We start from the raw sequence: 21,048 nt of genomic DNA on the forward strand, positions 1-21,048 counted from the left end.
GTCGTCGGCGCTACACAATTTCACCGGCGCTGCTACGCACGGCCGGCCACGCCGCTACACAAGGTCGCCGACGCTGCTACACACGGCCGGCCGCGCCGCTACAATTGGTATAATATTGTTGCTCCGATGTTTCTGGCGAACTTCTCCGGCGAAGTCGGATTTGCTACTTTTGTTCTATATATCATTGCTACAATTGTTTTGTACTTCTGCTATAAGTTCTCCGGCGAGGTGTCCGGTGTCCGGTGAGGTCGGTTTTGCTACAATGCAAAAAAAAAAGCTGCTACAATTTTTGTGTTTTCTTGCTACTTTAGCATATATTTTTTGCTACCATGTCTCCGGTGAGGTTTCCGGCGACGCCTCCGGCGAGTTCCCGGGTGACATCTCCGGCGAGTTTTTTTGCGAGGTCTCCGATGAGATCGATTTTGCTACAATACCATAATTGTTTTGCTACAATAGTACAACATGTTTGCTACATCGTCTCCGGCGAGGTTTCCGGCGAGTCTCCGGCGAGATCTGTGTGTATTTTTGGGTGAACCGTATTTTGCTACAATTGGGTTGATTTTGCTACAAACGAACCGTTTTTTGCTACTTTGGTACATTATGGTAGCAAAAGTGGGACTGAGGTATACTGTGACACGTGTCACGATCTGGACGGTCCAATCAAGCTAATCCAATGGCTGTCCACCCGGGGGATTAGAAATCTAATCCCCGGGGGACGCTCAGCAGTCACCACTTATTATTCATCACAAATAAGTAATGTCTTGACTGTAACCACCGGATCTATTACGAAGAAGAAACAAATCGAGATCCACCGGTGTAAGATGTACTACTGTATTATACTCATCACAAATACGTCATGTCTTGTCTTGGACTGTATCGTCTTTAAGAAGATGCAATTTTGGCCATTAATTTGTATTATTATTATTATTATTATTATTATTATTATTATTATTATTATTATTATTATTAGTAGTAGTAGTAGTAGTAGTATTATTAGTATTATCAATATTATTATAGCACGCGCATAAACCTAAGAAAGTTAGTACAATATTTATTTATGAAATATTTTCAAGACTAATATGTACATGATTTTCAAAGCTATGTTCCAATTATTTTAAAACAACCGTTGGCCAAAATAATAAAGTATGACTCAAAACTTGTCCAAGATGCGGAGCTCCCCGATTTAGCTAGACGCACCTAACTAGGAGGAAATATACCGAGAGGTGGAATACGGGTCGCAGTAGGGCCGAGCGCCAACATGGGCAAAGCCACCACAGAAGGCGCACTATGGTGGGCACCTCATCCAAGGAGAGAGGGCTGGCGACATAGGAGTTAGGGTTATCCATAAGCAAAGCGAAAAGAAGAACCCATTCTTCGACAATGATAAAGGTGTAGAAGGAGTCCAAGAAAAATAAGACCATAGATCTCTTACACCACCGATCAATGACAAGGGAAATCGAAGCTTTTGGTTGGCGTAGATCGTGGAAGGGTGTGGAGGCAACTCGAATGTTCGTAGATCCACTCGGGCACGTTCCTTTGCGGACCGTCCGACTGGTTATTATTTGAGAGTCGAGACGAGGCCCTCTCCATTTCTGTCTATGACTAGTGTTTCCCGCCTTTGCCACATCGCCCGCGGTTCGTGTCCGGTGCCAGTTGGTCGGGGATGGCCTGGGGGACGTTGTACATGAAATTGGGCCGCGTCGGACAAGAGAAGAGTTCGGGGAACGCTGCTGCTGGGCATTGATATTTTTTCGGAACCGGCTGGAGATTCTCTAAAGATGTAAAAGGAGTCCAAGGAAAATAAGACAGTAGATCTCATAGACTCATACACCGCCGATGATCAATGACAACAAGGGAAATCGAATGATCGGTTGGCTTAGATTGTGGACGGGTGTGGAGGCAGCTTGTATGTTCGTCGATCAACTCGGGTAGGTTCCTTTGTGAACCGTCCAACTGGTTCTTATCTGAGAGTCGAGACGAGGCCTGATAGGATGGTATTGCATCTGTTTCAAAAACAATGTGTATATTTTTGCCAAAAATAAACATCTCATAAGTGTAACCATAATATCAAATAAAAATGTAAACTTGTTTTTTTCAATATATATAAGTCGAGACGCAGGAGAGCCTTGCTGCCGTGCACGCTACTTTGACACGGTTGTAACGGCCAGACAATGTTCTTCTGCTGCAACATTGTTAATCGTCAGGCCCTACGTCAGCCAGGCAGCGCTCTAGTGACTCTTCCGGCATTGAACGACTCAACAACCTGTCCTGTGCCTGCAGTACTCCCATTAATCTGAATTGAAAAAGAACGTGTTTATTATGTATGTCCACAAGTATATCTTATCCTACAAAAATCATAATTCGCCAGCTCGACAAGTGAAGGGATGGGCTGTCTTCAGTTTTTCCTTCCTCATTCACAAGAGCACGTCAAAATGACAAGTCTGAAGGAGTCTATAGCATTAGCATCCACTATCAAACAAACATGCGTACATCTGCCAGAGATTTCTCACTCAAGTTGCTGACATTGTCAATGAAAACAAATGGAGTACAGAGTACTTGCATATCATGACAAGTTTAGAGCCTGTATAATTAATTATAGCTCGCCGATTAGTATGACAAGCCATGCATAGATGATGCATATGCAAAGGAAAAAAGAATTCAAACATGTCTGCCATACTTCTTTTTTGGAGAATATGTCTGCCATACATAGCCTTCGTGTCACTTCGGGTGAATGATCACTGATACTGCAAGCTGGGCCTTCAGTAACTGCTCCAGCAGGTACCAGAGCTATATAGCTAGTAGGAGGATGGTATAGTACTGGTACAGTTCTACTGTATAATGCTAGCACGAATAAATCAATCAGGGTTGCTAATTTGAAGAAAATTGTTCTGGCACGGCAATAAACGGCTTGAATGTCCAGACGAAACCCACAAGCTCGACAATCGCCAAAAGGAAGAACACCATCTGGTCGCCTACATATAACAAAACTAGGATGGTTAGTGAATCTCAGATGCTGTATTACAAGAAGTTTAGCTCCAACTCGGATTAGAAACAAATTGAACAAACAAAAAATTTCCATTTATTATTTTCTAAATGAGAATAGCACTTCTTGGACATCAATTACCTGGAAAGAAGAAAGCGTGTTGGCGTTTCTGTGCCCATGAAAACCTGCATTGCTGGATTATTATAATCTTTCCATGTAACACACTATTGCAAAAAAAACTCTTCTTAGAATTGAAATAAATCTGTATCATCATTTACATAAATACAAAGGTCACCAGGATTTTACTGAATTGTTTTTCAGATCAAAAATAATTAAGGTTGGAGTATATGATGCTAGTTTCTCGGTCAATTCCTCACCTTGAAGAGGAAATTAAACTTGGACGCTCTAAAAATAGCTTATGTTTATAGTAAATACAAAATAGTAGATAATAATAATAAATAGATTTAAACTTACACAATGCCAGCTCCAGCTGGAGCGATTGCTTTGAAAAAAGACATCAAAGTGGTTGCTAAGCCATTTGCGGTTGCTCTTTGATCTTGAGTCTGTTAATCCCATATACAAACACAATTAAAGAGATGCAGTAAATCCAATTTCTCTAAAAAAGGAAGTGTATACAATGTGAACATACATACCACGGCATTATTCTGAAGAATGAAACAACATGTAACGATGGAAACCTGGTACGTATGAACAAAATGGACAGGGTTAGTAAGAATACTGACATAATGTTGCTGTATCATGTTAGTTTTCTACAATAAAAGCAGGACCTAGGAATAACATAGTTGTTAAATAAAAATGCCTCATTTGTCGAGTACAATGATAAGAACAAGAAACAGGCCACAAACGAATTTTAGGATATGGAAACTCACGACAAAAATATTTTTAAGCACCGATACCACATTTGCTGCTATTGACGACCAGGGTCTCGAGAGATGCGTGATTGGTGCATAGGTAAATAGAAGCACCATAGATAAGCTCTGTGAAATTAATCTGAATCAATAGTAATCATTTCGAAATTAAAGTGAACTTTCACTACAAAAACCATGATATATAACTAGAACTCACCGTTGCAACACGAGCGGTACTGATTGGCCCCAGAACTCTAACGATACTCGGATAAATAAATGTTTGATATATAATAATGCTAGCACCTATACAAAAATAGATGAAATTATTAGGGCTAAATACTATTTCATGCAATACTGAATTTCAAAATGTTTATGTAAAGCAGCATTTCTTATATATCATGATTCTATTCTATCACAAAGAAAATTGTAACCAAATATAACCACATATGATAGAGAAAACTGCAAATGTAGCTCGGGCTACATGTAGCCTTTTTTGAGAAAATGTGAAAACTACATTTTAAAGTTTCAAAATATTCTAACAAAACTTTAGATATTTATAATGATGTATTCTATCAACGTGTAAAATCTCAAGCCGAAACATCATCTATTTTGGGCTAGAAAAAATAAAAACATCTGAAAGATTTTGGATGATGTTTTGCACATCAGTATGATACATCATTGCCTACATCTAGATTTTTGAAACTTTAAATTGTATTTATAATATTTTAGAAAAAGGGCTACATGTAGCCTGAGCTACAAAACGCTACGTCCCATCTGGTAGCCAAAAAATACATATATTTTCAACCGAATATATGCAAACTATGAGAGAAAATTGTTTCTCTTGCTCTTGTCAAATGGTATGTGATCTTCAGTTTAACAACTACAGTTAGTATATGTTAACTAGTCCAACAAGTGATGGGAAGTTAACCAAAGTGATGAATATCAACGAAAAAACACAAATAGATTAAAGGATCCTTCAGGCTAGTTATAAATTTAAAAACACATTATTTATTTTCGAGAAATTTGGAGATTTGGTTGAAAAATACTTATAAGTGCTCACTATGTACCTTCAAAATTTGTACATGAGCAAAATATAGATGTGTTGATCTGTAATAGATGTATTATTTGATATAATTAGAATGCATTTTGTACATACACACATGGGTGTGGATGTTTTTGTCACTGTTGATTTATTCCTCAAGATTCTCGCTCACCGTGGTACATGGAAAAATAGCTCTCTCTGTCTCCTCCTTTTATCCGAACTCAAAGCAAAACAGATGGTGATGAAAACATTCACACCTATGCGTGTAAGTACAAAAATATTTCCTATAATAGATCTACTTTTGCATGTAGTGGACAAATGAAAATTACCTTTAGTGAAATTTTACATATATGTAGATAAAATATTAATGGATACGTGTGATTTTAAAAAAAAATCCTAGAACTTTGGGGATTTCTTAATTATTTTAAAATTCTAGGCTCCAAGGAGCCGGGGATCAAATCGTAGACAAATAATTACCATGCATAGCAAACGCCCATACCTGAACACTACTAGAAAAAAGGCTTTCAGTGGCGCACCACATATAGCCATCAGTGGCGCACTAGTGGTGCGCCACTGTTATCACGCCACTGCTAACACATAGTAGTGGCGCACTAGGGGTGCGCCACTACTAGCCTAGATACCTGTGGCGCACTGCTCGGTGCGCCATTGACATGCCCTCCGAGTGCGCCACTACTACTCCAAAGTGGTGCGCCACCGTTGGTCGAGGCGGTGCGCCACCGCGTGTAGAAGAGGTGCGCCACCGCAACGGTTTTGCGTGCGCCACGCGGTCCGGCTAGTAGGTGCGCCACGCGCTGCGTGAGTACGTGCGCCATCGCCTCTCTCGGGACGTGCGCCACTCGCTACTTATCCTTGTGCGCCACTGCTAGTCTCGGAGAGGATCACGAGGCGGTGCGCCACTGGATCGGTAGCGGTGCGCCACTCGCTACTTAGTGGTAGTGCGCCACGGATGGTCCACTAGTGCGCCATCGCTAGGATTTCGAATTTTTTTTTTTGTATCTTGGCAGGTATTTATACGGGTTGTATATGACGAGTACAATAGCACAATACGGGATATATAACAGCATATAAACAACGGCACAGACTTATCCATACATAGTTCTTCACATTAGCCCCACATGATTCACAAGCATTCACATTAGAGGTTACAATGCAAGTTACGGTGTTACAAGTCACAAATGAGCTAGTAGTGGCACAAGGTCGATCATCTAAACTAGCATCACATAGAAGAGAGCTAGAGTCACTACTAGCACCGTCCCGATGAAAGTGGTCTTCATCCGGTTCCTCCTCCGCTCCGTCCTCTCTCCCGCCGGATAGCGTGCGTATCCGTCTTCGGCCTCCGCTCTAGTGGTGTACCCTTTGTAGCTGTTACCGCTAAAACGGTGAACCTGTCTCCGACACTCCTCCCAGTCGTTGTAGACTCCGGGAACCTTGCCCTTGTACACGACATACCACGTCATATCTGCGTACATATGCACAAGCCAAAGAAACATTAGTGCACGCTCATAGATTTTTGCAACGAATAAGAGCAAACTCAAAAACGATCCAAGTAGTATGAACTAAAAGGCATGCCTCATACATTGTTGGTCGGAACAAATATTAACATTTAGGGACGGAGTAAGCGAAACCAAGTAGGATGCACAATAGATTGATACTTGTGTCATCGCACCAGGTTCACTTACCCCTCCCCAAGTGTATAGGTGACCAACATTCTAATCATCGGCATTTTGAGATACCAAAGCAAATGGAAGAATGACAAGGGCCTCATACTTTGTCGGTCAAACAAATATTAACATTTAGAGAAGGCGTCGGTGAAACCAAGTAGGATGCACAAGAGATTGATACTTGTGTCATCGCACCAGGTTCACCGACCCCTCCCCAAGTGTATAGGTGACCAACATTCTAATCATCGGCATTTTGAGATACCAAAGCAAATGGAAGAATGACAAGGGCCTCATACTTTGTCGGTCAAAACAAATATTAACATTCCGTGATGGCGTAAGCGAGGCCGGGTAGGATGCACAAGACATGGATATTTGTGCCATCACACCGAGGCTCACTTACGTCACCACGGAGTGTACAAGTGACCAACCATTCTAATCATCGGCCAATGCAATTAAGAAGTGCCAACTCAAATAAGAAACAAGTAGCTAGTATGAACTAAATGGAATGCCTCATACATTGTTGGTCGAAACAAATATTAACATTCCGGGACGGAGTTAGCGAGCCAGGTAGGATGCACAAGAGATTGATATTTGTGCAATCACACGAGGCTCACTAACACCGCCACGAGTGTACGGTGACCAAGCATTTTAATCATCGGCATTTTGAAAATCTCAAAGCAAATGGAATGACAAAATGGAATAAGTGCCTCATACATTGTTGGTCGAAACAAATATGAACATCCCGGGATGGCGTTAGTGAGGCCAGGTAGGATGCACAAGAGATTGATATTTGTGCCATCACACCGGGCTCACTAGCGGCACCCCGGAGTGTACGGTTGACCGAACATTCTAATCATCGGCATTTTGAGATACCAAAGCAAATGGAATGACAAGGGCAAACAAATATGAACATCCGGGATGGTGTCGGCGAGGCAAGGTAGGATGCACAAGAGATTGATATTTGGACATAACATCATCATACCTAACATCGTAGCTTCATACAATTTAATATAGAATTCAAACAACACGAAGCAACGAAGATAGAGTTGACAACACTCTAAGTTCTAACTATCGGTGTCAGAGCCGGATTCGCCGGTGTGGGGGTAGTGCACACGGCAGGCGGTGTCGTCGAACACCTTGACGATCATCTCGCCGTCCCCCTCGTACGGGAAGGTGAGCTGGCAGCCGGGCTCGAGGTGGAGGTCACGGGCGAACTTGTCCCGCCCCGTGTGCGGGTACATCTTGCCCTGCCCGTCGAACGGGACCTCCACGGACCAGCGGCGAGAGTTGCAGCCTGCCTCCCGTAGGCTGCAAGTGCGCCGGCTCGACGCCGTCGACGAACTCGGCGAACTTGTCCGGTAGCCTCTTGATGCCGAGTGGGTCGTCGTCGATGCGGAGGAGGAACTCGAAGCGGCGTTCCTCATCCGAAGACGAGGAGGATGCGGGTGACGGTGACCGTGGGGCCCTTGCTGCTCCACCGCGGCGGCCCCTTCCCCGGCCCGGGGGCGCCCGGGACCGCGGCCTCGACCGCCTCGCCGGCCACGGGACCGGCCATCCTACATGTTTACATTTTTGAACCATATTACGATCCATTCCACTAACAAAATTGGGCATGACCTATGCTAATTTATGTACATATGAGTGCCCCATTTTCGCCGAAACGGAAATGAATCAACATTTCGGCGATAATGGGCAACTCTGTCGATCCCTGCACAAGAATATGTCACCATATACACCAGCTCAGCACCATGGCACATGCACAATTGTTCCTCATATACACCAGCTGAGCACCATGGCACATGCACAAGAATATGACACCATATACACCGGCAGCATCAACGGCAAGTAGCAGCGAGCTAGCAGCAGCAGCGGCAACAACGACTAGTAGCGACGGCGGCTAGCGGCAATATGCATCAACGACAAGCAGCGGCAAGCTAGCAGCAGCTAGTAGCAGCAGCAGCTAGCAGCATGCATCAACGGCTAGCAGCGGCAACTAGCTAGCAGCATGCATGAACAACAAGCTACACTGTCCGCAAGTGCGGCGGCGGTCCTGCGGTGGAGCGGCAACAAGCATAGACTTCCCAAAATAGCAGCAGCAACAAGCAAGCACATAGGAGCAGCAACAAGCAAGCACATAGCACAGTGGATGAACCTAGCAACTAGCAAGTAGCAAGCACATAGCAACTTGCATACATCGTCCCAAAGTTCTTAGCGAAGATTGGTTTACGAGAATGTTTTGGTTTACGTATACTTGAACTTATATAGCCTAACTTGTACTTACTAAAGCTGTGAGGGGCTGCCACACGCAACTCCCCTTCTTCTTCAACCTCTCTCTACTCTCTCACAATAACACACACCAGAACCCACACACGCACACTCACCAAGGAGGAGAGTAATGGCTTTGCCGAGAGTTTTCTCCTTGGTGTGACACGAGAACTACATTGTTTCTTCTCTGCCCGCGAGCCTTCCTTTCTCATTCATTTGTTCAGACTTATATAGCCATACAAGGTACGAACTCACAAGCCAACAACCTAAGCACCACACCGGCCACTCACGCCATGCACTAACTAACCACGATCCACTAATCTCTCCACTAACTAGCTGCATGCTCACACACTTTCAGCACTAGTGCGACTCCTCTAACGGCCACACGACTAGGCCAAACACAATGCGCCTTGCATATAGATCAGCTCACTCGACGCATGCCGCAACTACTGCGCCCGCTTCTGTCTCCACTAATCTTCTCTGACTTATCCCTTAGGACTCCACGCAGCACTATGCAGATTAGTGTCTCGGCTACACATGCATGGTTCATGCGACACTCACAACTTGGCATGACTAACCATGACATGCACACTACTCACTAATCTGCACTCATTTCTAATCAGCTAAAACACTAGTAGCTTGCATGTACACAAATGATCACTTCTATTCTCTGTGTACTTGCCGCAGCCTACTCCAACTACATGTATATGGATTAAACTTAAACACGATGAACTCCGAACTTAGTACTAATAACAAGATTTGTTCCAATCCTAACTCCATCATTCCACTAATCCTAACTCCATCATTCCACTAAGCCTAACAATATTGACATTTGGCTCCGGCATTTGGCTCAAGCTATCATCCAAGGCAACATCTTATAAAAGGAAATTAGCAACCTTTTCTTTTGCTCTACGACTAGGAAATTTTTAGCATCTAAATTATATGCGGTAGATGTCGGTAGATGGATACACTAGCGAGTAGCAAGCTAGCAAGCACATAGCAGCAACACTACATGTGTACCAACAATATCAAGCAAGCAAGCAAAAAGTGCTGCAAGGGCAAGCATCTTTAAGTTGAATTAACTTGCAGCTTAGTTGAATTAGGATTTAGTTGAATACTACTTGCAAAATTATCATAATTGCATATCATATTAACATGTAAGCATTCACATGATGAACAACACATTTGCATATTGCCCAAGTACATATCTGAGTATATAGAGTATATAAAACGAATTTCAAACCTTCAATTGGGCTCACAACTTCTTATTCTCCACGGAATACTGCAAATCCAAAATTACAAACGAGATGAATATGACAAGTTGTGGTGGAACCGAGAGGAGAGGAGAAGGCACCGGGCTCCCCTAGTCCCGTCGTTCGCCCACCTTCCGCCGTTGTTGAACCACCTCCCGCCGCCAGTTAAACCATCTCCCGAGCCACGAGTTCTAGGGTTAGGGTTGGGTCATGGCGAGGGAGGGGCGGCCGGGGGAAGGGGTGAAGGAGGGAAGGGGAGGAGCGGGGAAGAGGGAGGCCCCGAAAAAGAAGACGGCGGGCGGAGGGAGACGCGAGGGAAGAGGGAGGAGGTACCTGTCGCCGCCGGGAGGGAGCCTCTCCGTCGCCCGATGACTGCGGTCGGGAGGGGCGGGGGCAGGTAGCCGGCGGGCGTCGCTCTGCGCGTGGCGGGCGTCGCCGGGGTCCGAGGTGAATCGAGGGAGGGGCGGCCGCCGGTGGTCGCCGGTGGGAGGTGGCGTCGGAGAGGGCGTCGCCGGTGGGAGGTGAATCGAGAGCGAGTGGGGAGAATGGGGAGTGGGGAAAGGGACGGCCGGGGATTTTTGTCTAAGTCACAGACCCCCTTAGCAATGGCGCACTTCCAGGGGTGCGCCACTATGAGTCTTAGCAATGGCGCACTTCTAGGGGTGCGCCACTACCGATATAGGTTTGGGTCAAAACGCAAACGGACCGGGGTTTGACGAAATCGATTAGTACCGCACGGCTCTGTCCCTTGGTTGGTTTGCCAAACACGGCCGGCCGAGTTCGAACCACTGGCGGCCCCATTTTTTTCACTTTTTCATTAAATTGATTTAACACTATAGTACATAGCATAATACACCAAAATAAAAGGCATAAATAATTATTATTATGTAGAATATTTAAAATACTATAGAATCTAGAAAATATCCAAAAATATAAATTATATGTCTATTTTGATCGGTACAATGTGTAGATTAACAATATGACATCCATTATTCATACAAGAAAATGATACATAATTGATCTAAAAAAAAAAGAAAATGATACATAATTATCTTTTCACAATCTTCTTGCCCTTCTTTCTCGCGGTTGAATAATTTAGCCCGGAACTCCTAGACTTCTTCTCTTGAATGGACGGCCTTTAGGTAGGGTGGTCCTGCTTCTTCTTGTTGTGTATGGTTCTTCATCATCGTCGTCGTCATCTTCCATCTTCGGATCGCCGTCTTGGTCAAAGTCTAGCTCGTTGGCGGCTCCATCCATTCCGATGATGCTCCTTTTGCCTCTCCTCACGACAACACGGGCTGGGCTTTTGCGGGTCGGTAATGAAGAAGCATTGGTCCACTTGGGAAGCTAGTACCCATGGCTCATATTTCGCGGTGACCTTTGCGCCCGCTGTCTTGGATTTGGCTTCGGGTATAACCATGGTGGTGAAATGCCGGTCTTCTTTTATGACGTTCTTGGCCCACCTGACACGGAACATCGGCACATTCTCTCCGGCGTAGCTCAGCTCCCGGATCTCCTCGATCTTTCCGTAGTATCTACGCTGACGTCACCGGTGTAGGACTCCATCGTTACCCGGAGTTACGATAATCGCTCTTCATGTCCTTTTCCTCGGTGTAGAATGTGTAGCCGTTGATATCGTACGCACTGAAATGTCATCGGGTTGTGTTCGGCGCCTCGTGACAAGGCGAATATGAGTTTTTCTTCCGCGAGAAGAATCCTCGTCTATAGGGTACGTCGGCATCTTGTCCTTGAACCACCGCGTGAAGGTTGAGTTGTGCTCTTTGATTATATCTCCGTCCAGTCCTCTGTTGGCCACGATCAGCGTACGTCTTTGCGATGAAGGTTTTGTGCTCTACCACCCAAGGATCGACCACGTCTATGTGTTGTAGCGCGACTAGGTTTGCTCTTTCAAAGTCGGCGATTCGACCCTTGAAGTCGACATGCATTTCGCGGCTACGCGTCGCGGTGACCCCATCCGGCGAGCTTCCGAGATGCCTGTTCTACGGGCAGGCCAACGGGGTTCTCGATTTCTAGATAACTCGTGCGGAAGGAGATGCACTCTTCGGTCGAGAAAACCCTTGGCTATGCTTCCGTCCGGACGTGCCTCGTTGCGAACGTACCCTTTGATGACACCATTCATCCTTTCGAACGGCATCATGCTGTGCGAGAACGTCGGCCCCGGTTGGATGATATCCTCCACGATATGTACCGGCGGATGCACCATAACGTCGAAGAAAGCGGGCGGGAAGTACATCTCAAGCTCGCACGGTATCACCACGATCTCTTCCTGTAGCCTTCTAAGTTGCCTCACGGCAACGGACTTCGAGAGATGACGTCGAAAAAGTTGCATAGGCCAAAAAGCGTTTCACGGACGTGCGCGTCCATGATCCCACGGATTGCAACCGGAAGTATCTGCGTCATCGGCACGTGACGGTCGTGAGACTTCATCCCGCTGAACCTCTGCTTCGCTTTGTCTAGGTACACTGCTTATCTTCCCCGCGTAACCGTAGGGAAGTTTTACTCCTAGGAGACGGTCGAAAAACTGCTCGATCTCCTTCGACTTAGAGTGAAGCACGCGGGGGCGAGTAATATTCAATCTTTTTGGCATTTTTTCCCTTGCGACGACTTTGCGTGTCCTCCGCCTCATCATCGTCATCGTCATCATCATCATTAGGGCGTCCCGCGTGAAGCTCCTCCCCGATCCCAATTGATTGCAAGTCGTACCTTGCTTTCGGCCCATCTTTGGTCTTCTCCGGCATGTTCGAGGAGGGTACCAAGCGGACTCTCGCACACGTTCTTCGTGATGTGCATGACATCAAGGCTGTGAGGCACACGGAGGATCTTCCCGATACGGCAAGTCCCAGAAAACAGACCTCGTCTTCCATACCTTAAGCAGCGGCTCCGGCGCCTTTCGCTTCTTTCCCGGCGGTGGGCACTCTTTCCAATTTTTCAATAGCTCGTCTATTTGCTCGCCGCTTCTCGTACGTGGCCGTCTTCGGGGTTCGTCTTCACCATCGAACGGATCCTTGCGTTTCCTCCATGGGTCGTCCTCGCGAAGCCACCTTCGATGTCCCATGAACACCGTTTTCGAGGACCCGGGATCTCTATCTAGGCGGCGGTACGTTGTGTCGTCCATGCACCTTACGCATGCATTGAATCCGTGGACCACCTGCCCCGCGACATATCCGTAACCGAGAAAGTCGTGCACCGTCGTGAGCATTGCGGCTCTCATAGGGAAATATTCTTCCGCGGCGGCGTCCCACGTATTGGCGGGCGTGTCCCATAGCGTGGCTAGCTCCTCTTTCGGAAGCCCCATATACGGATTGATGTCGTTCCCTGGTTGTTTCGGCCCTTCAATTAGCATACTCATTTGAATGTACTTCCTCTTCATGCACAACCGGGGGGAGGTTGTACATCCACACAAACACGGGCCGGGTGCTATGCGTGCTGCTGCGGCTGCCAAACGGATTGACTCCATCGGTGCTCGCGCCCAGCCTTATGTTCCTAGGATCGTCCCCAAATTCACGGGTACTCGAGGTCCAACGCATTCCACTGGCTAGCATCCGAAGGGTGTCTCAACATCCTGTCCTTTTTTCTTTTTCTTCGGATCATCTGCGTCATCTTCTCCCTTCCTCATCTCCGCGTGCCAGCGCATTAGCTTTGCTTGCTTAGGATCCGCGAAATACCGCTGCAGACGAGGAGTGATTGGAAAGTACCACACCACCTTCGAGGAGCTTTCTTCCCCTTCTTGTACCGAGTCGACGCCGCACTCCGGACATATGGTACACTCTGCGTGCTCGTTCCGATAAATGATGCAATCGTTCAAGCACACATGGTATTTCACATGCGGTAAATCCGGAGGACACACGATTTTCTTGGCCTCCTCGATACTAGTCGGACACGTGTTACCTTTGGGAAGACGTTCTGCCGGAATGACATGTTGTCGTTGAAGGATGTGTCGGTCATTTTGTGCTTTACCTTCATCTCCCGAGCCATGAGCGTTACTTTCGGGCGGGTATCCTCCGGCCTGCATCCTTCATACAATGGAGTAACGGCGTCTACCTCCGAGTTGATCCATCTTGGCTTTCTCTCGGGCGGCAGCTCTTGCGTTACTCGTACGCCGAGAAGCAGCTCTTGAAGATAAGGGTCCTGCACCGGTCCATCGACGATGGTTCATCGTCTTCATCTTCATGATCGTCATGATGACCTCCATCTTGATCTTCCTCATCATCGAGTCCGGGATCTCCTACATTGTGGTCATCATCATCTCGGGATCTTCTACATCACGATCATGCCCGAGATCTTCTACATCACTGATCACCTCGGCCTTCCTTACTTCTTGTTGAATTCCCATGGACAAATTCATAATCATCTTCGTCGCCTTCCCACCGATAGCCATCCATGAAACCACGCATGAGAAGGTGGTCCCGCACCATATCGGCTTTAGGGTCCATAAGGCTCGTTAGCTTGCATCTTCGACACGGACATCTTATCTCCTTTTGGTTATTTCTAATCATCTCGTCTGTCGCGGCTTTCAAAAACCTAGCCACAACGCCTTCGCTCATCATGCGGACCATGGTCGCCTGCGGATATAGAGAAAATGGATATCTTAGCATACCAAAAGAAAATTTTGGCATGACCTTCCCTAAAAATAGGACATGTATATGCGTAGTATGCCCAACATTCGCCGAAACGGAAATGAATCAACGTTTCGGCAAAATATTGGCAACTCCATCGCATTTCAAATCCCTGCAAACAAAAACACATGCAACACATGTGTGGAGGCTTCGCATATACAACACACATGTGGATCCGGAGGCTTCGCATACAACACACATGCACGTACGTGACGCTTTTCGCGCATGCGCACGTACACATGATATCATCGAGCTTCGCACATAACATATGTGCATGACGTGTGTGCAAGACAGATCGGAACCGTTCACACACAAAGCATAAAACCAACAAAGTTACCGATACGGCGAGACCTAGAGTGTTGGATGAGGTAAAAAGTTGAGATTGAGTAGGGTATTGAGCTAAGAAAGCTTCACCATTAGTTACCTATGAAGAAAATTAAGTTTACCAACTTAATTTTGGTGAATGAAGAGGTGAAAATGAGGTGGGAAGGAGGGGCAACACGACCGGATCCAGATTTGGTGGGAGGTGGTGGTGGAAGAGTGTTTGGGGAAAGTGGGTGGCACATGTGAGTGGAGGGTGAAAAGCGAGGAAATGGTCCCGGGTTAGCGGTGGCGCACCACCTAGCCGTGCGCCCTTGCTAGGGTGACATAGCAATGGCGCAGCTGCTAAGTGGTGCGCCACTGCTCACCTGTTACACTGTAAACCCACGCCACTGCCCAACTTAGCGGTGGCGCACCATGTCGGCGGTGCGCCATACCTAGTAGTGGCGCACCAAGCGGTGCGCCATTGCTAAAGCCCTCATCTCTAAAGGGCCCTGGCCACCTCCTAGCGGTGGCGCACCACAAAGACATGCGCTATAAGTAAGCCATGTAGCAGTGGCGCACCATGGAGACGTGCGCCACTATTAGTTTTGGGTGGGAGGCGGCCTCCTGCCGGGAATTAGTAATGGCGCATCACAAACAAGGTGCGCCACTACTACATTTGTAACAGTGGCCCACCATTTTGTGGTGCGCCACTGCTAAGTAGTAGTGGCGCACGGCCATCATGGTGCGCCACTGAAGTCAACCTTACGGCTAGGCCTTTTCCTAGTAGTGGAAATTGCGAGAACTTGACCAACATCCTCGGACGTGAAACTTAGTCCGCCGTACTTTCTGTCACTTTCAGCCCATAAAGAGAAAATCTATAATATATGATCCGAAATATCATAGTTAAGGTGATAGAACCAATTTGTGTTGAAAATAAACTTTATGATTGACACAAATATATCATGAAGGATATTATTCAACTGGTTGACACATGCAACATAAAGGTATGGTAACACTTGTTGTTTGGCTTGCTATATTAGACTAGATAGTTGTTTTATTGCTTATATCCAAGGAAACAATGTGGACATTATCATGTTTTCACGATTAAAAAATTGCACCCTAGGCTGAACTAGACAATATTTTTATTTGAGATAATTATCTTTAAAGTATCACCACACAAAAGAAACAAAATTCAATATAGTACCTCTGTATAAGCCATATCATCAAAGCACACAATGCAGAAGAGAATAATGGATGACATCAGTGGCCAATTCTTCAATAAGTTCTTTTTCGTAGTTGAAGTGATGTTACGCTCAATAAGCTCTTCCGGATCAGAAAAATGAACCAAAGATTCACTAGCATCATCTTCATTTTTGTTGGTTTTATGGTTGTGCAGCGTCTCCTGAAATTTATTAAAATCTAGTTAAGTTCTTAAGAACTATCTAGAGAATAAATGCATGTCCGACCCGGCCTTACTATGCATTACTGGTATTATACTAGTGCAACATATTAGGACCCAATCGAGTGAGCTTTTGGGATCTAGTAAATCAGCTAGAGCATGTTATTTTTTGCATGGATTTGTTTACTATAAAAATGAGGAATGTAAATTGATAAGCATTATAATTCAACATTCCCTTGAAGCAATAGAAAGTATTTTATCGTGGTTTGTGTTCATGTAATATGTCCTAATTTTTTTTTACATATTTTTAGTTATTTATTAATACAGAAGACAAGGTGAACCTACTACTCACATGGTGAAGGACAAGGGTGTAACTTACCACCTAACACCAACGCCAGATATATATATCCATCTCGGATGTGGTTTCAAGCCATTTGATTTAGGGGTTTGAGGTAGTAGTGTTTATTTCTCAACGCTTTAACTTTTATGCATTTCATTTTTCATTAACCACATACTCCCTCCGTCCATAAATAAGTGGACATCTAGCTCAAAACTTTGTCCACAAAAAAGTGTACTTCTATATTCCCAATGCACATTAAAGTAGCAAAAATTGATTCTGTCTCATTGCACGGAAATCAAACCCAATAATATTCATCACAGGTTTTCCTTGATTTCAACCTGCACTTAGCTCATTGGAGGTGAAACAATTAAAGAGGGGAGAGATATTGATTTGCATCTTCCTAATGTATTTTTTTTACCCCACCCCATAATTTATCTTGAAAACCCCGCGTACACACTTATTTGTGGATGGAGGGAGTATATTATTGTCTCACATGCTTATTTTAAATCAATGAAAACAATGTTGATTAATTGTACATACCGGGAGCCAAATGGAGCTTATAAGAACAACAAAGCAGAAGCCTGATATACACAAACAAGGTAAGAAATATGGGAACCTATAACGAAATTCAGTAGTTAGAAGGCTGGAGGGGTTGTTTTTCTTAATCTAATACAACATACTTTACCATAACAAAATTACCTTCCGAATAATGACTCAGCGGGAAATAACTTTGGATATTTTTCTGCTGGCTAGCAAATAAAACAAAACACAAATATTAATTGCTCAATGCATGATGCCGTAACTTCTGCAATCATATAGTTTCTCACGGATACCTGTGCAAGATATCCACCAATTGTTGGCCCAACAATGAGACCTATTGCCCATGCTGTGCTAACCTATAGTCATATAGAAATTTGAGCGTTACAATCTAAACTTTAGAATTAGGGTACGCTGAGAAATGTTTGGTATGTATTAAGTTTGTAATTTACAAGTGACAATGCAATAGGGTGGTGCTCTGGTCGACAAACTTCAATAGCATAAGCCTGCAGGATTAATTGCGAGTCAATAACCATAACTTGTTCAGATACCAAACGAAAGTTTATGTCGATAATCCAACATACCCTTATAGGGCCAATTAAACCATTCATTGAACCAATGAGAAATCGTGTAGATATTGCCATCCAGTATCGAACACTTAATCCGAACAAAAGATTGAATAGAAACCTGAGATTTTATAAACATCATGAATTAGAGATGGGTCACAAGTCATAGTGAAAAGACAATGTTGATAGTAGCTACACTCATTCTTATGTAAACAAAGAACAAGAGCACTAACGCGGAGAAAATTCCGAACACAATAACTGGCTTTCTCCCGATACGATCTGCTACCATCCCCCAAGCAGTAGAGGTTAAAGCTCTACCAAGCATATAGGAGGCTCCTGCAAGGAGTCAGAATATGCCGTTGATAATTCTTTTGGGAGGAGTGAACGCAGATAACGTTTTTGTAGCTGTCTGTAAATATATAACCTTTAGAACTAATAAGTCGAAATAGTTTGGAAGGTTCTTACCTACAAACCCAGCATAGAATCCAATATCCTCTACTGTTTTGGCAACATGCAAGTCTCGAATCTATTTTTCAGAAGGGATTCACACAATATTTTTCAAAGGCTATGTACACATTTAAGATACAAAGTAGCACAGACGTATATATATACTTTCAAGATTGAAAGTTGAGAGTAGATTTTGTGCACCCACGGTGAAAACACATAGCTACATAAGCACTAGTTTTTTTTCTTCTATTACATCCAGATAAACGTACCATAAAATACAAGAAGGGGAATAGCGACGATATTGGCAAACCTAAAATGACAAGAGGAACGAGTTAAAAATACATATTTTACATCAATACTCAAATTATAAGACGGGAATTGAAGAAAAACATAGCAAAGGTAGACACAAATATGCACAAATACATTGGAAAACAAAGGTAGCTGCATAATGATCGGTGTCATTGTTCAGGAACTAACGAGGAGCAGACGATGCAGGAACTGAAGCTCCTCATTAGTTTTGTCACGGATAACTGAAACTAGCGGGCAGCTTTTAATAGTAAGAAGCAAAGTGGCAAGCAGCTCAAAATGCTCTGCTTCACATCACCTGACCTCAAATTAAGAGCAAGCAGAGAGGGATATGATGCAGAAGGCAGAAGCAACTAGTAAGGCAGATACGTACTTGAGACGAGGATGATGATCCAGATGTGGAAGAATTGCTTGTAGGGGACGCCGGGGTTGATCACCTTCCTCTGCTCCACAACGCAGCCCGGGCACCCCTCATGGTACACCGCCGCCTTCTTCTCCAGCAACGGCGCTGCTGCCTCGCCGACGGCCATCGATCGATCCTTTCTCACTGGCCGAGCTCCACTCGGTCTGTGCAGCCGCAATTATTAACCAAGGAGTTGGTTTGGAGGCGTACATGTGCTCAGCTGCCGTGAATTAATACAAGTTGATCGAGACATGTAGGAGAAGTAGTATATTGTAAGCTTCTAACTGGAGCTACTACCTGCTGTCGTTTCACCTAGAATCCCAGTCGATCTGCGTGCGTGGCATCATTGGCAGTCGCTCGTGTCATTGTTCCCGGATAATACTCTGATCTTCACATGTCCTCTGGTTTTGTACCATGTACTTGTTCTGGAATCTTGGTGAGAGAAATGATATGTGTGCACCGTATTTAGTTGTCCTAGTTACTCTCTCTTTCGAGCTTATTTAGCTCATTATGTACTAGTTGATTGCACAGCTCACCACGGCTCCTTTGATTACTAGGATTTGTATAAAAATTGTGTAAGATTTGAATTGTATGAGAAATTTTTTTACACAAGTTGTTTGATTCATAGGAACCTACCCTATATGAACTAATCCCTCGTGAAAAATTGATTTACTACAATTAAACATACTTCATCTATCCATAGAATTTAGATAGGTATGACATTTCAGTCTTATGTTTATCCTATCCTATGAATCAAAGGAGTCTTATTCTCTTTCTAACTTACATATGGCTCAACCGAAAGTGACTTTCAGTATGTCCTTATCTAGGGGACTTCTCGATTTAGATACAAAATTCAAATTACAAAGTACTACCTAGGTTTCCAAAACATACATTTCGGAGCTGAAGGCAATATATAGCAGATACCATTAGATTCGATGCGAGGAAGAACCAAACCACTGTTTCAGATAACGGCTACGGCTAAGTTCATGCCTAAGCCCTTGTCCATTCGCCGTCCAAAAATTCTGAAAAGAAAAATTCTAGATATTTCATAATGACGTATTCTATCAACTTGAAAAATCTTAATTCAGAACACTTTGTATTTTGGGTCACACAAATAAAAAAAATGATGTTTTGAGGTTTTAAAGTTTGCACTGTTCACTACTTCCAATTTCCACATTTGTTATTTTTGCACTATGTAGAATGTAAGGTATTTTGAGTTAAAATTTTGCATGTTTATATAGAACACATCATTAGCTACATCAAGGACTATTTTCATATTTTTTTCAAAACTTAATTTATAATAGCATATACTCCTTGATTTTGAAATACATTTTAAATGCATTTTAAAATATTAAAAAATCCCGACAAAAAATATTGTGTGTGCATCTAGATGGATGTTCTATGTGCTCCCAAAGCTTTTTGATGAATAAACGATATTTTTCTGTTGTGTGTAAAAACGATAAAATTTGTTAAACAAAAGCTTTTCATGAGATATTTATTTATCTTTTCTATATTGATCACAAAACTACCAATTTTTCGCGAAATTTGACACGTGCACATAGAACATCAAGATGTACATTTGAAAAGTAATCCATATTTTATTAACATTTTAAAATGTTTTTTTCTTGTAGCAAAACCATATGCACGCAGAATAAAAGTAAATTTCCAGAGCACACCCGTCAAATAATTGCAACCGCTGTCAGTCTAGTGGCCCGCATCTCAGTAATTTGTCTGCTCCTATAGATACTCCATGGCATGACAACCCCCTTGACGCCACTGCCTGGATCACCGTTAATTTATTATTTTTTTAAGTAGGATCACCGTTAATTTAACAGCACATAAAAATTCATACACGACGCTGACAGAGATCTCTGATCCAAGTTATTATTGTTAATTGACACCAACGAAAGCGTACTAGATCTACGCGCTGCCCCGATGCATGTCAGACCGATCAAGAGGTACAGATCGAGTAGTACAACGTGACAGAGGATTTGCTAGTTCTAAGACGTCTAA

At 44.0% G+C, this 21,048-nt stretch overlaps 2 protein-coding genes across 6 annotated transcripts; both read right to left on the reverse strand.

The window, feature by feature from the left end:
• Positions 1-2,653: 2,653 nt before the first annotated feature.
• On the reverse strand, positions 2,654-4,340 carry LOC124703245 (protein ZINC INDUCED FACILITATOR-LIKE 1-like). Its single transcript, XM_047235467.1, has 6 exons — positions 4,070-4,340; positions 3,874-3,981; positions 3,637-3,681; positions 3,458-3,546; positions 3,125-3,168; positions 2,654-2,972 (listed from the first exon to the last, which is right to left on the reverse strand). The coding sequence occupies exons 2-6, from the start codon at positions 3,970-3,972 to the stop codon at positions 2,869-2,871; spliced, it is 381 nt and encodes a 126-aa protein (XP_047091423.1). The 5' UTR covers positions 3,973-3,981; positions 4,070-4,340; the 3' UTR covers positions 2,654-2,868.
• Positions 4,341-15,817: 11,477 nt separating this feature from the next.
• LOC124703244 (protein ZINC INDUCED FACILITATOR-LIKE 1-like) lies at positions 15,818-19,266 on the reverse strand. Of its 5 annotated transcripts, none has more exons than XR_007002998.1 (10): positions 19,006-19,260; positions 18,596-18,636; positions 18,345-18,405; positions 18,113-18,215; positions 17,898-18,000; positions 17,766-17,819; positions 17,610-17,672; positions 17,476-17,525; positions 16,242-16,439; positions 15,818-15,912 (listed from the first exon to the last, which is right to left on the reverse strand). XR_007002998.1 is itself a non-coding variant. In XM_047235465.1 (10 exons), the coding sequence occupies exons 1-9, from the start codon at positions 19,160-19,162 to the stop codon at positions 17,334-17,336; spliced, it is 687 nt and encodes a 228-aa protein (XP_047091421.1). In that variant the 5' UTR covers positions 19,163-19,263; the 3' UTR covers positions 16,327-16,439; positions 17,317-17,333. The 5 variants fall into 5 exon arrangements, 3 of the variants coding, with proteins under 3 accessions (XP_047091422.1, XP_047091421.1, XP_047091420.1); XM_047235465.1 differs by lacking the exon at positions 15,818-15,912 and adding an exon at positions 17,317-17,392 and having other exon boundaries at positions 16,327-16,439; positions 17,476-17,521; positions 19,006-19,263; XR_007002999.1 differs by lacking the exons at positions 15,818-15,912; positions 16,242-16,439 and adding exons at positions 16,487-16,952; positions 17,257-17,392 and having other exon boundaries at positions 17,476-17,521; positions 19,006-19,266.
• Between the last annotated feature and the right edge of the window lie 1,782 nt (positions 19,267-21,048).

Source organism: Lolium rigidum, chromosome 3, assembly GCF_022539505.1.
Source record: "Lolium rigidum isolate FL_2022 chromosome 3, APGP_CSIRO_Lrig_0.1, whole genome shotgun sequence".
NCBI lineage: Eukaryota > Viridiplantae > Streptophyta > Magnoliopsida > Poales > Poaceae > Lolium > Lolium rigidum.

Bases quoted from the DNA above. Each gene is read 5' to 3' on its own strand.
- LOC124703245 (XM_047235467.1), bottom strand. From the start codon at position 3,972: ATGGTGCTTCTATTTACCTATGCACCAATCACGCATCTCTCGAGACCC. The intron at 3,169-3,457 runs GTAAGTTTAAAT...CCAGCAATGCAG, and splicing joins CCAGCTGGAGCTGGCATTGT to GTTTTCATGGGCACAGAAAC. The intron at 2,973-3,124 runs GTAATTGATGTC...TGTTATATGTAG, and splicing joins ACACGCTTTCTTCTTTCCAG to GCGACCAGATGGTGTTCTTC.
- LOC124703244 (XM_047235464.1), bottom strand. From the start codon at position 19,162: ATGGCCGTCGGCGAGGCAGCAGCGCCGTTGCTGGAGAAGAAGGCGGCG. The intron at 17,673-17,765 runs GTAAATTACAAA...ATATGACTATAG, and splicing joins ACCCTATTGCATTGTCACTT to GTTAGCACAGCATGGGCAAT. The intron at 17,393-17,475 runs GTAATTTTGTTA...ATTTCGTTATAG, and splicing joins GCTGAGTCATTATTCGGAAG to GTTCCCATATTTCTTACCTT.